The 14,227-nt window shown below is 46.0% G+C and overlaps 1 protein-coding gene across 1 annotated transcript; it reads right to left on the bottom strand.

Annotated features, from left to right (window-relative positions):
- Window positions 1-815: 815 nt before the first annotated feature.
- LOC125522628 (uncharacterized) lies at window positions 816-1,838 on the bottom strand. Its single transcript, XM_048687670.2, has 2 exons — window positions 1,218-1,838; window positions 816-1,090 (listed from the first exon to the last, which is right to left on the bottom strand). Exons 1-2 carry the CDS (start codon window positions 1,743-1,745, stop codon window positions 992-994), a joined length of 627 nt encoding a protein of 208 aa, XP_048543627.2. The 5' UTR covers window positions 1,746-1,838; the 3' UTR covers window positions 816-991.
- Window positions 1,839-14,227: the final 12,389 nt, after the last annotated feature.

The following is a 14,227-nucleotide window of genomic DNA, read 5'->3' as shown; positions in this document are numbered from 1 at the left end:
TCAATATAACGCACTTTCAGTGCTCTTTGGGTTCGTATCCTCTGGATGCTCCTCTTTAAGCTAATAAAATCCACCCTTTATCGAAAAAAATTCTCAGTCCTAACTAAACTGATGTTGGAGGCCATGCAGAAGACCATCTCTTGTTCCCGAAAATGGAAGACATAACCAGCTGCTTTTAAGTCCTCTTGCCGGTCAAGGTTACAACTTCATTTACCAACCTCATTAGGTGGTGCTTGGTTACTTGATATTTACTTTTGTTTCATGTTATCACGTTAATACACCAACATACTGTCTACCATAGAATAAAATCATTGAAAATAAACACCGCATGGTCACCACACTTTTGAGCATTGTCCGTTAAGGCAATAGTGAATTGAATATAAATGTGATGTCTTGGTGCCGGTGAAAGCATCCGCAGAAGAACGGCGAGGGGGTTGCTGACAATCCCGGCTCTCCTGAGGCAGCACTGCCATGGGCCGGATAACTTATATAAAAATTTCTGGTCTGGATCACAATTAATAATCATGGTTTTTATATTTTACATAAACCCCCCAGATTGGATCAGGATTAATAGTCGAGATCAGATATTTCACATAAAGCCATTGTTATTTGCAGATGAGCCATCTTCTTCCTGTGTCTGGGGCTTTGGGCTATGGGTTGTCGCTCCCCCCTTCCCACGTCTGGAACTTCATTCTGATCTAGAGAAGGAACTTGATTCAGGTCATGAGATGAAGTCCTCGGGGATGGCATTGTAGCTGTCAATTACTCTGTGCTAATGGTGAAAATGCACTCTTGCAGTTTTTTACTACTCGACGGTCCAGAAACAATGGTTTGTATATGCAGTTTAATGTATTTCAATTGTCAGAATTTCCAGCCGCCGGGCCGGACTAGAAAAATTCATACATACAAATACTTGCTCTCATATGAGCTGAGATTGCAAACAACCATGCATACAAAGTTTTGAACATAAAGACACTCAATTTGTTACGCGCTATTGTGTGACGAAATGTTGAAGCACTTTATTCGTGTGGACCTGCCAAGTGGATGCGTCAGGAGCATCACATCTAGAAGTACTCTCTGCGTACAGTATCTGCACAGTTAATAGAAAAAAATTAGAAACATTATAAACTTGGTTCTAGAATGCAATATATATGCTGAAATTTATGGAGAAATATAGCGTTGTAGTCAATTGGGCACAGCGTGCAAAGGGAACTTACAGGCAGGACTCCACAGGTCCAAGATGGCGTTTCTAGTCTGCTCTTGGATCCTTGATCGTACAATCTAAGCGTCAAGGGCATCTTGAGCCCCGCGCCGGTGTCGCACGCGACACAGTGGCCGTCGGCGATGACCAGCGTGAGGTCGTGCGTAGGGTCCCGCACCCTGCGCACGACTTGGGAAAGCCGCGCGCAGTTCGGGTGCATATCGAACCCACATGGTGGACAGCGGTAGAGGAAGGAGCTAGGGGCGCATTGCCCAAAGCAAACGTCACATGAGAGGGTTGCGTCGCGGCGGGTCTGGACGAGCGTGAGTGGGTGCACATGGTGCTCGGGGGAGGAGAACGTCTGGGAGTGGCCGGCGCAAGACTCGTGGATGCAGAAGTCGCAGCCGGCACGGCAGATGTATGCCGTGCCGGATAGGTCCTCCCAGCACATATCGCAGCGGAACAGCCCAGTGTGGTGGCGCTTCACGAGGTCGTGCCCTGGATGGGAGAAATGGCTAATGACGATGTCCTGGCGCTGGGCCATCTCCTGCTGCTGCTAGTGAGGAAGGATGGAGCTAAACACGCTTTGTGCTCTGTGTGTTTATGTGTTTGCTTTGGATTGCATTGGAACTGCATCTGCATGGATACTTATAGATCTTCAGAATGCTAAATATAGTACAACAGTTGTTTTTAGTTAAAATAAAATGTGCACTTTGTATACTTTTTGTTTGTGAATTTTGACTTTGCTAAGCACATGTGCCATGCAATTTTGTATACTCCATTATCGATTGTGCTAGCCAGGCTGTCCTTGTCAATGAGTTCCATAGACACCCGAAGTAGTTGCCAAGCATCCTTGAATCAGTCCACTACTCGTTCATGTTTTTATAAAATTGCAAGTCAGCTGGATGACAGCCTAATCGTGCATAGATCATCGTTCTAAACAAATCAATAATCAACCCCTCAGCCGCGCAACACCAAAGACTTATCTACCCACCTCCTTATCTGTCCTTGGATCAACATCCAGAACCTCCCTAATAACACATGATTTGGCGGGGTCCCGTGTGGAATGAATATGTAAGATTGTCCACTTGATTTTACACTGTTTCCATCCTCCATGTTGCCTGTAAACACACCCATACACCTCCTACACACGCACATATACCCACAAGATCACCACGCACTGATAAGTCACTCATTTGATTGCTTTCCGAATTTGATATGCAGGACGATTTCAATCCATTGATTGCATCGGAAAAAACTTCTCTATCTACTTTCCTCCTTCCTCTTTCTACACCCACCATTTTTTATGGCCAGACGCGTAAGTGTTTCCATGAGCTGCAGGCGACCAAGCCGATATGGGTGAGGTCCTACGGTCACTATTGGAACCGCCGCCGATGCCAAGTTCCCATGGTTCGCCGTGTTCCTTTTATAGGGAGCTCGAGTTTCCAGGTAACACCGTGGGTCCAATCTTGGAGGGCCTCCCCCACTAGGGTGTCTGCCGAATTCGATAGTGCCGTGCAACTCTGCAAACATCACTGTTCGCCCAGTGTAGAAAAAGGGACACAACGACAAAACGAAACTATAGATTAAAAGATATGCGTGATTGAAATTGTCAAAGTGAAAATAAAATGCATGTGTGCTTCATAAATACTTGTGTGTCAGCAAGAGATGGTCACGCATGCATATGTCCATCTGACATATGGCAGGTCCTAGTGCAGAAAATACACTGCATGCAAAACTAGAAAAAATAGTGAAACACATCTCCCGTATATGAGTGTTTGATGTGGTGTCACGTGCTGATTGGCTAGCTGGTTGCCGGTACATCCCGGTAACAATAGCTTTGCGTACTTACTACATGCAGGCATCGAAGACTCTTTTTTTTTTTGCATGGAGGCATCGAAGACCTAGTAGAGCGGCAACTGGCACATCTGGGAGCGCAATACATAAAGGAGTACGTGGCAGCCACCACAACTACATGCATTGACCTGATCTCTAGATTAAGTTCGGTTTCACTTAATTTCTGGCACTCAATATGTCCAATTTCTATCAAAGGCCATGCTGTTTTTTTCTAAATGTTTTATGTAAATGTCAAATTGTTTAATTCGATTTAGATGAAGAAGCCAAGACGCCTCGTTAGGACTCCTACACGGCTACACCATATACAGAATACCTACTATCGTAGACATCGTCACGAGGGTGTCTCAGTACACCGAGATCGTGCTTGCGTATGTCGAGAGTGCTATAGTCATATTTCGAGAGCGTTTTGGCATATTCTGAGAGCGTGAGAGCAGCCGCTGCGAGTGTGCAAGCAGCCGCGAAGAGTGTGTGAGCAGCCGTCGAAGCTGCGAGGACCACCCAAGAGGAGATCAGGAAGATGACGAAAGGCGAGGATAGCTCAGGATGGAGCTGAATAACTAGTGCGCTGCTTTCATGTGATCTATATGATTGATGTGTGTGAACTTAAGTTCTAAGTTGCTATGATGGAGCTAAACATTTGCTTCCCAACTACTAACGAACTGTGCAACGTGGTGATTTGTATCGTGTATGATGCTATGAAGATTAAGATGTGACTTTGCTCTATGTGATTGGATAACTATGGAATTAATTGGCTTCTTTATTTATTTAGGTAGATGAAGTGGAACTGGTATGTGATGTACACTGGGAGGAATCCTGGAATTTATGATTCATGTGAGATATGCAAAGAGCGAGTGGACGCTTACAAAAATAGCTGCTATAAAGGATATAAGACTAAAAAAAGAAGCTGAGGGTCATTATGCTAACTATGTCCGCAGAGAAGTTGACGATCATTATATCAATTATCACTAGTAGAAAAGGGGGCAAAGGTCCAGGCCGGGTCAGCCCATTAGTCCCGGTTTAGTCTAGAACCGGGATCAATGGGGGCATTGGACCCTGTTCGTGAGCCCAGGGGCCGGCCGGGCCACGTGGGACATTGGTCCTGGTTCATCTGGACCTTTTGGTCCCGGTTGGTGGGACGAACCGGGACCAATGGGCCTGGCTCCTGGCCCACCACCATTGGTCCCGGTTGGTGGCCTGAACCGGGACCAAAGGCTCCCCTTTAGTCCCGGTTCAAGCCACGAACCGGGACCAATGAGGTGCCTATATATACCCTCGCCCGCGAGCAGAGCACTCCAGTGCTCTGTTTTTCTCTGGCCGGCGAGTGGAGGGCTTTGTGGTGCTCTAGCTCACCTCCTATGCACATGAGGTGTTCGATGAAATGCCCGAGCCACACTAGTTAAGATTTCTCCTCTCGAAGCTCGACCTCAAAGCTCCATTTTCCTCGAGATTTGTCTAGACTTAGCGGTCCGTCACGCCCCACCCCCGTCTTCACCGCCGTCGCTCACCCACGCCGATCTCATCACCGACACCACCGTGGTGAGCCTCTTGTTCTTATCTTCTTTCTGAAAGGAAAAATATTCTTACTTGTATGTTTAGATAGATACTTGTATCATTTTCTTACTTTTATTATTGCATCTTATATAGTGCGATGGTTTTGGTATCCGCCCCCGTCGGCCCTCGTCCTGTCTATGATTCGGATGTGTTATATATATTATCTTTATAACTATTGGTTCATTTATTGTTTATGAAAATTATGCCGACCAACGTGACATAGATTTTATTTATCTAGGATGTATGTGAACCGGAAATTCCAACCGACCCTATTGTCGAGAGGTTAAATTTAGTTGAAGAAGAAAACAATTTCTTGAAGGAAAAAATAAAAAAAATTGAGGAGGAGAAGATGATATTGGAGTTGCATGTTGCGGATGTCGTCGATGATCACAAGATCAAGATGGATGCAATGCGCTTGAAGATTAGAAAGATTAGAAAATATGCCATTCATACCGAGGCTTGGTATCATTATGCCGTTGGATCAATTGTTACCTTGGTTGCGATTATGATCGCCTTTGTTTTTGCATTAAAATGTTTTACATAGTTTCAATATGTATGGTTTAATTAATTAGATGCTCTGGAGAGCTATATGTTGTTAGATGAGAACTATGTATGTACTTTGGTTTTAATGTGATGATGAACTTCTATTAATTTGGACACTTAATTATATATAATGCACGCAGATGAACCGGCAATGGATGTATGGTGACAGACACACCTCCGAGTACATTAAGGGCGTGCATGAGTTTCTCGATGCGGGTGAGGCAAACAAGCAGAATGGTTTTATGTGTTGTCCATGCACTAAATGTGGGAATACGATGTCTTACTCTAACCGGAAAATCCTTCACACCCACCTGCTTTACAAGGGTTTCATGCCACACTATAATGTTTGGACGAGGCACGGAGAAATAGGGGTTATGATGGAAGACGACGAAGAAGAAGAGTACGATGACAACTATGTGCCCCCTGAATACCGTGATGCTGCAACGGGGGGAGCTGGTGAAGACCAAGAGGAACCAGACGATGTGCCCAATGATGCTGCAACGGGTGAAGCTGCTGAAGATCAAGAGGAACCAGACGATGTGCCCGATGATGTTGATCTCCGCCGGGTCATTGTCAATGCAAGGACGCAATGCGAAAGTCAAAAGGAGAAGCTGAAGTTCGATCGCATGTTAGAGGATCACAAAAAAGGGTTGTACCCCAATTGCGAAGATGGCAACACAAAGCTCGATACCGTACTGGAATTGCTGCAGTGGAAGGCAGAGAATGCTGTGCCTGACAAAGGATTTGAGAAGCTACTGAAAATATTGAAGAAGAAGCTTTCAAAGGATAACGAATTGCCCGACAGTACATACGCAACAAAGAAGGTCGTATGCCCTCTAGGATTGGAGGTGGAGAATATACATGCATGCCCTAATGACTGCATCATATACCGCGGTGCATTGCGGTATAAGATCAGACGAGATGACCCTGGTGATGTTCACGACGAGCCCCACAGGAAGAGGGTTCCTGCGAAGGTGATGTGGTATGCTCCTATAATACCACGGTTGAAACGTCTGTTCAGAAACGGAGAGCATGCCAAGTTGATGCGATGGCACAGTGAGAACCGAAAGAAAGATGGGAAGTTGAGAGCACCCACTGACGGGTCGCAGTGGAGAAAAATCGAGAGAAAGTACTGGGATGAGTTTGCAAAGGACCCAAGGAACGTATGGTTTGCTTTAAGCGCGGATGGCATTAATCCTTTCGGGGAGCAGAGCAGCAATCACAGCACCTGGCCTGTGACTCTATGTATGTATAACCTTCCTCCTTGGATGTGCATGAAGCGGAAGTTCATTATGATGCCAGTTCTCATCCAAGGCCCTAAGCAACCCGGCAACGAAATTGATGTGTACCTAAGGCCATTAGTTGAAGAACTTTTACAGCTATGGAATGGAAACGGTGTACGTACGTGGGATGAGCACCAACAGGAGGAATTTAACCTTAAGGCGTTGCTGTTCGTGACCATCAATGATTGGCCTGCTCTCAGTAACCTTTCAGGACAGACAAACAAAGGATACCACGCATGCACGCACTGTTTAGATGACACTGAAAGTATATACCTGGACAAATGCAGGAAGAATGTGTACCTGGGCCATCGTCGATTTCTTCCGACCAACCATCAATGTCGAAAGAAAGGCAAGCATTTCAAAGGCGAGGCAGATCAACGGAAGAAGCCCGCCATGCGCACCGGTGATCACGTGCTTGCTATGGTCAATGATTTACACTACATAATCTTTGGAAAGGGTCCCGGTGGACTAGCTGTTCCGTATGACGCTGAGGGACATGCACCCATGTGGAAGAAGAAATCTATATTTTGGGACCTACCCTACTGGAAAGACCTAGAGGTCCGCTCCTCAATCGACGTGATGCACGTGACGAAGAACCTTTGCGTGAACCTGCTAGGCTTCTTGGGCGTATATGGGAAGACAAAAGATACACCTGAGGCACGGGAGGACCTGCAACGTTTGCACGAAAAAGACGGCATGCCTCCGAAGCAGTATAAAGGTCCTGCCAGCTACGCTCTTACGAAAGAAGAGAAAGAAATCTTCTTTGAATGCCTGCTCAGTATGAAGGTCACGACTGGCCTCTCGTCGAATATAAAGGGAATAATAAATATGCCAGAGAAAAAGTTTCAGAACCTAAAGTCTCATGACTGCCACGTGATTATGACGCAACTGCTTCCGGTTGCATTGAGGGGGCTTCTACCGGAAAACGTCTGATTAGCCATTGTGAAGCTATGTGCATTCCTCAATGCAATCTCTCAGAAGGTGATCGATCCAGAAATCGTACCAAGGCTAAGGAGTGATGTGGCGTAATGTCTTGTTAGTTTCGAGCTGGTGTTCCCACCATCCTTCTTCAATATCATGACGCACGTCCTAGTTCATCTAGTCGACGAGATTGTCATCCTGGGGCCCGTATTTCTACACAATATGTTCCCCTTTGAGAGGTTCATGGGAGTCCTAAAGAAATATGTCCGTAACCGCGCTAGGCCAGAAGGAAGCATCTCCATGGGCCATCAAACAAAGGATGTTATCGGGTTTTGTGTTGACTTCATTCCTGGCCTTAACAAGATAGGTCTCCCTAAATCGCGGTATGAGGGGAGACTGACTGGAAAAGGCACTCTTGGAAGAGACTCAATAATATGCAGGGACGGATATTCTTGGTCTCAAGCACACTACACAGTTCTACAGAACTCTAACTTGGTGACCCCGTATGTCGATGAACACAAGAACAGTCTGCGCTCCAAACACCCGGAGCAATGCGACGACTGGATTACATGTGAACACATCAGGACTTTCAGCAGTTGGTTGGAAACACGTCTCAGAGGTGACAACACTGTTTGTGATGAGTTGTACTTGTTATCCAGGGGACCATCTTTGACTGTATTGACTTACAAAGGATACGAGATAAATAGGAATACATTTTACACGATCGCCCAAGATCAAAATAGCACCAACCAAAACAGAGGTGTTTGCTTTGATGCAGCAACCGAGAGGGGAAAGGACACATATTATGGTTACATAGTGGACATATGGGAACTTGACTACGGACCTGATTTTAAGGTCCCTTTGTTTAAGTGCAAATGGGTCAATCTGTTAGGCGGCGGGGTACAGCAGGTAGACCCACAGTACGGAATGACAACAGTGGATCTGAAAAATCTTGGGTACACTGACGAACCGTTCGTCCTAGCCAATGATGTGGCACAGGTTATCTATGTGAAGGACATGTCTACTAGACCGAGAAAAAGAAAAGATAAGGAAGCGAATACATCATACGATGAGCCAAAGCGCCACATAGTTCTTTTAGGAAAAAGGGACATCCTGGGAGTGGAGGGCAAGACAGACATGTCTGAAGATTATGAAAAGTTTCATGAAATTCCTCCCTTCAATGTCAAGGCTGACCCAAGCATCCTGATAAACGATGAAGATTATTCATGGTTATGGCGCAATAAGCAAATGACACAAGCGAAGAAAAAGTGAAGACTTTCTCTCGCAACTATTATGATGATACCATGCCAAATTTGTAACAGACGAGTATGCTATGCCAACTTTTTCAGAGTTCATTTGAAAACTATGAATTTAGATCGAATTTTCTCTATAGGTGCATCTATGTTCATCTTTTTAGTAAAGTTAATCACAAACTTGTGATTCACACAAATTTCAAAGAATCCAAATTTTAACTATTCAAATTTGAAAACTAATGGCACTAACAGAAAGTTTATAATTTTTCTAAAACTAATGGCACTAACAGAAAGTTTATAATTTTGCTGACCTAAAAGCAAAAAGAATTAAAAAATAAAGCAAAAAACAAAAGAAAATAAATAATACAGAAAACAAAACAAAAAAACTGGAAAAAAAATAAAAATAGAAACAATAAGTATTTTGTTGTAAGTAGAAACAAAATAAAATAAATAAAGCAACAAATAAAACTAAAAAACTAAAAAACTGTTTTCAAATTTGAAAACTAATGGCACTAACAGAAAGTTTATAATTTTTCTAAAACTAAAAGCAAAAAGAATTAAAAAATAAAGCAAAAAACAAAAGGAACTAAATAATGCAGAAAACAAAACAAAAAAACTGGAAAAAAATAGGGCTCGCCCCTGGCCCATGACCATTAGTCCCGGTTTGTGCCACAAACCGGGACTAAAGGGTTGGCCCTCATTGCACCCACAGTTTAGTCCCACCTCGCCAACCGAAGGGCGCCCACACCTGTTTATAAGCCCATCCCTCTCTGCGTTGTTAAGCTCCTCTGAAAGTGAAAATAGATGCCCCTATACAGGAAATTGGACCTAAATTCATAATGAATTTCTCTGAAATTCTTAGAAATTGATTATGAATTTAGGTTTAATTTTCTCTATAGGTGCATCTATGTTCACTAACAGAAAAGTTTATAATTTTTGTGACCTAAAAGAAATAAGAAATCACTAAAAAACTATAAGTATTTAGTTCTAAGTAGAAATGAAAAAATAAATAGCAAAAAAGAAAAAAAATGCCTATAATATTTGTTATGGCTAACTAAAATTACCAAATTGAGTATAATGATAAAACACAGTAATATTAAATAGCAGGAAAAAGAATGACTCAAAAATCAATTTTTATAGTAAAGTTATTCATAAACTAGTGATTCACACAAATTTTAAAAAATTCTAATTTAAACTATTCTAATTTTAAAACTAATGGCACTAACAGAAAGTTTATAATTTTGTGACCTAAAATAAAAAAGAAATCACTACAAAACTATAAGTATTTAGTTCTAAGTAGAAATGAAAAAAATATCAAAGAAAAAACAATGCCACCTACTGGGCCACCACGGCCTGAATACGACTAGAAACCCAACCATGAGCCAGGATTCAGGCCCGCAGCAGGCCCATTAGGCCCACAGGCATTGCAGTGACAGATTAGGCCTGAAAGCCTGCAGTTGAGAGGAGCTCGAGAGGGTGGGCGCAGCAGCGGTTATAAACCACTCCCGATCCCTCTCAACTAGCGAGGTGGGACTAAACTTTTGGGCGCGGGGCAGCACAAGGCCATTGGTCCCGGTTGGTGGCACCAACCGGGACTAAAGGGGGGCATTGGTCCAGGTTTGTGCTGGACCAATGCCCCCCTTTAGTCTCGGTTGGTGCCACCAACCGGGACCAAAGGCCGCATCTTCCCGCCCTTTGGGCTGCTGAAAAGAGGCCTTTGTCCCGGTTGGTGGCACCAACCGGGACTAAACGGGGGCATTGGTCCCGGGTTGTGCCACGAATCGGGACCAATACCTTTCCTATATAACCAAACACTTAGGAAATTTCCCCCACCCGCCATTCTTCTCTCCAAACGCGCCAGGCTGCTGCGCTGCTCCTCGACGCCGGCTGCCCCGACGTCGCCGTCGCCTCCCCTAGCCGCCCGAGGTCGTCGTCGCCACCCGCTCGCCGTCGCCGTCGCCGCCCGCTCGCCGTCGCCCGTGCCCTTGCCCGACGCCGTCGCCGCTTGCCGCCCTGCCCCGACGCGCGTTGCGCGCCCCGGCCCGCCCGTCGCCGTCGCCCTGCCCCGCCCGTCGCCGTCGCCCCGCCCCGCCCGTCGCCGTTGCCCCGGCCCGCCCGTCGCCGTCGCCCTGCCCGTTGGTCCGGCCGGCGCCCCTCCCCTGTTATTTTATATATATTATATATGTTTGTGTATATTGCTTCTTTGTGTATATTATGTATATATGTCATTATATGTATTGTGTATATTGCTTCTTTTCAGAATTTTTTTTCATATATATGTTTGTATTTTGTATTTTGCTTTTTTATAAAAATGTATATATGTTTTTATGTTCTCTGTGTATATATGTTCATATATGCAAAAGTTAGATTTAAATATTTAGAAAAGGATTATCTATATATGTTCTCTGATTTAGTACATTTTAGGTTAGTTTCATTTTTAGAAAAGTTTTATATATTTAGGAGAGGAAAAAGGAAAATAAGAAGAGGAAAAAGGAGAAGAAGAGGAGAGGAAGAAAAGGAAGAGGAGAAGAAGAAAGGAATAGAGGAGAAGAAGAAAAAAAAATCTATTTTTTCTTCTTCTCCTCTATTCCTTTCTTCTTCTCCTCTTTTTTTTCTTCTTTTTTTTCTTCGATCTTCTCCTCTATTCCTTTCTTCTTCTCCTCTTTTTATTTCTTCTTCGTTTTCTTCAACACGAGGGGGGGGGGGTTGATGTAACCCCCTCCCGATAACTTCAACACGAGGGGGGGGGTCGATATAACCCCCTCCCGATAACTTCAACACATGGGGGGGGGTCGATATACCCCCTCCCAGATAACATTATTTTCCTGTGTATGTATGTCGTCGTTGTCGATATTACCCCCTCCCGGATAACTTCGACATGAGGGGCGGTCGATATATATACCCCCTCTCGACTGTGATAACTTATACCGCGGGAGCACCCCCCGACCCTCTCGCTCGACCAAAACTCTCGAGGACACCCAAACCCTAGAAAAAAAATGTCGGTCTCCTACCCCCTCCCGCCGCGCCCCTACCCGACAAACTCTCTCAAGGCCACCCCAAACCTTTGAAGCTTTGCCGAGGCCACCCCAAACCCTAGAGAAGCATCGTCGAGGCCACTAATATGATTCCTTACTATGATTAGCTAGCTAGTTCTACGTTTTCCACTAATATATCCATTTGTCATGTTTGAATAATAATTGCCATGTTGTAAATATTTGTAGAAACTATGGACACCGCCCGAGACGAAGCAAAAGAAGCGTTGTTGAGGGACATAATCGCAGAAGGAAGTGATGCCGTCTCATTGTTTCTCAACGACACCGATGGTCTGGAAGGAGAGGGTGAAGAAGCTGGCTCCGGTGACCTAATGTCGGTGCAAGAAGGAGAACGCGAGGAAGCCAGTTAAGAGGAATTAATCTTTGGACTAAGCAGAAGTCAAATTTCACCCTACCGTCAAGAGGATGATCCGGAGAAGCCAGTTAAAGAGAAATTAATCAAGTCTTTTGCTCTTAAGAGGATGGCAGACCTATTCAGGAGGTGGAAGAAAGTGCTGAATAGGTTTGTCGATAAAAAAGAGACACCAGAATTCAAGGGCAAATATGAGAAGATCAGAGATCACTGGCCCGCATTTGTGGCCAACAAGACATCGGAAAAGAGTAAGAAGATGTCGGCGACAAACAAGAAAAATGCTGCGAAGAAGAAGCTTCACCATCGCACGGGGTCAGGTGGCTACCTCGTAGCCCGTCCTAAGTGGGCCAAGGCTGAGAATGATCTGGTTGAAAAAGGGATCGAACCAGAGACAATGAACTGGCCAGACCGTTGCCGGACTTGGTTCTTCGGGGCTGGCGGAACCTTGGACCCTGTAACAGGGAAGTGCATTTGGACGGACGAGCAACTTGACATACCCTTGAAGAAGCTTCGGTACTATATCAGTGCAGTGCAGAAAGGGACGTTCCTTCCAAATAGAGAGAACGACGAGCTCATAAAGGCCCTCGGAAATCCTGAGCACCCTGGACGGACACGAGGCACGCTAGGCTCCATTCCGTGGAACGCCGGGTTTCCGGACGCAGGCGGTTACAAAAGCCACGAGAGGAGGAAAAAAGTGCAGCAGACCGAACTGCAGGCGCTGCACGCAAGGGTACAAGCGATAGAGGAACGAGAAGCAAATCGCAGCAAACGACTTGCCGAAGCTTCCCCTGAAGCTACCCCGCCATCTCAGCGGAGAAGCAGCGTGGCTTCCACCGAGCTGCTTCAGTCAGAGCTTGTCTTGACGGCTCCTGCCAGCTATCCCGTGGATGCTATCACGGAGGCTCAAAATTGCCACCTTATGACGCAATGGATTAATATGAAGGTCAAGGCGGCCGTTGGCTCTGTTTTTCCTAATGAACCCGGCGCAACTTTTCACTGCTGCCGATTCCAGAAGGATATGCTAAGGTGATGGTGGATGAAATAACGGAGGGATTTGAGGACCTCCCGCTTGACCACCCTACCGGAGAAGGGGAGACTCGGCTAGGTTCTTCTCTGAAGACTACATGCCTATGGCGGAAGGAGCTCATCAACCTTCCGAACTAGACGCCTCCGCCTCCTCCTCCTCCGGCGAGTCAGGGCACTCCGCCTCCTCCACCGCCTCCTCCTCCGGCGAGTGACGATCAGCGCCCTCGGCCGGCTCCTCCTCCGGTGCGTCGCGGCACTCCGCCTCCTTCGCCGCCTGCGCCGGCGCGCCCGAGCAGCCAGCCTCCTCCTTCTCCGCCTAGTCAGCAAGGGCGGATGAGACCCGCCGCCGCTCCGGCAGCTGCTCCGGCGCGTCGTAGTCCTTCTCCTCCGCCTCGTAAGCAAGTAAATAAGACAGCCGCTCTGTCTGTTCGGCTGGCGTCTAGCAGTACAGCCAGAGGCGGGAGGACATACAGATTCGGTCCTTCTCTGAAGACTCCAGAGAAGTTACCATACGAGAGGACCCCGGGGGAGAACGCGAAGATCGCGCGAACCGAAGTGGATGACTGGTTTTAAGGGTTGAAAGCAAAGAGACATCCACCTCCGGAGGAGAAGGTAGATCCAGTTAAAGTGAAGCGCACTCTGGCTGCCCTGGCAAAACCACCCAAGTCTCTGCCGAAAGGCAACTATGAGCGCATTATTGCAAAGACATGGGCCGAAACGGAGCGGTCGGGAAGTGCAGTCAGTTATCAAAGGATGAAAGAACGACGAGCAGCTGGGAAACAAACTGCCCAGCTCGGCGAACAAGCGAAGCAATCGTACCCCCCGCTCAAGGTGCCTAGCGACATCGTCTTTCCGAGGATGGTGCCCGGTTATAGCAATCTTGACGATTACCTGCCCGACGATGTACATTATGATCCCATGGAGGTGTAGATACACAGATACGAGTACGGGAAGCCTCTCATCAAATATGAAAAATCACTAACAACGATGATGCAAAGATTGCATGATTGGTACTTGAAAATCTGCAGAGAGTCTGGGGGGAGGAGTACTTTGTATGCGAGAGTTAAACCGGAGCATGACCTCGTTGGAATTGAACTGTTGCCTATTCCATTTGAGGAGTTCTATCAGTTTTTCAATCAATTGGCCCTCGATAAAGGAACGGTCACCTACTACTGTCTGTAAGTACT

Source organism: Triticum urartu, chromosome 7A, assembly GCF_056163025.1.
Source record: "Triticum urartu cultivar PI428250 chromosome 7A, HENAU_Tu73, whole genome shotgun sequence".
Lineage (NCBI taxonomy): Eukaryota > Viridiplantae > Streptophyta > Magnoliopsida > Poales > Poaceae > Triticum > Triticum urartu.
This window is presented reverse-complemented; position numbering and strand designations above follow the sequence as displayed.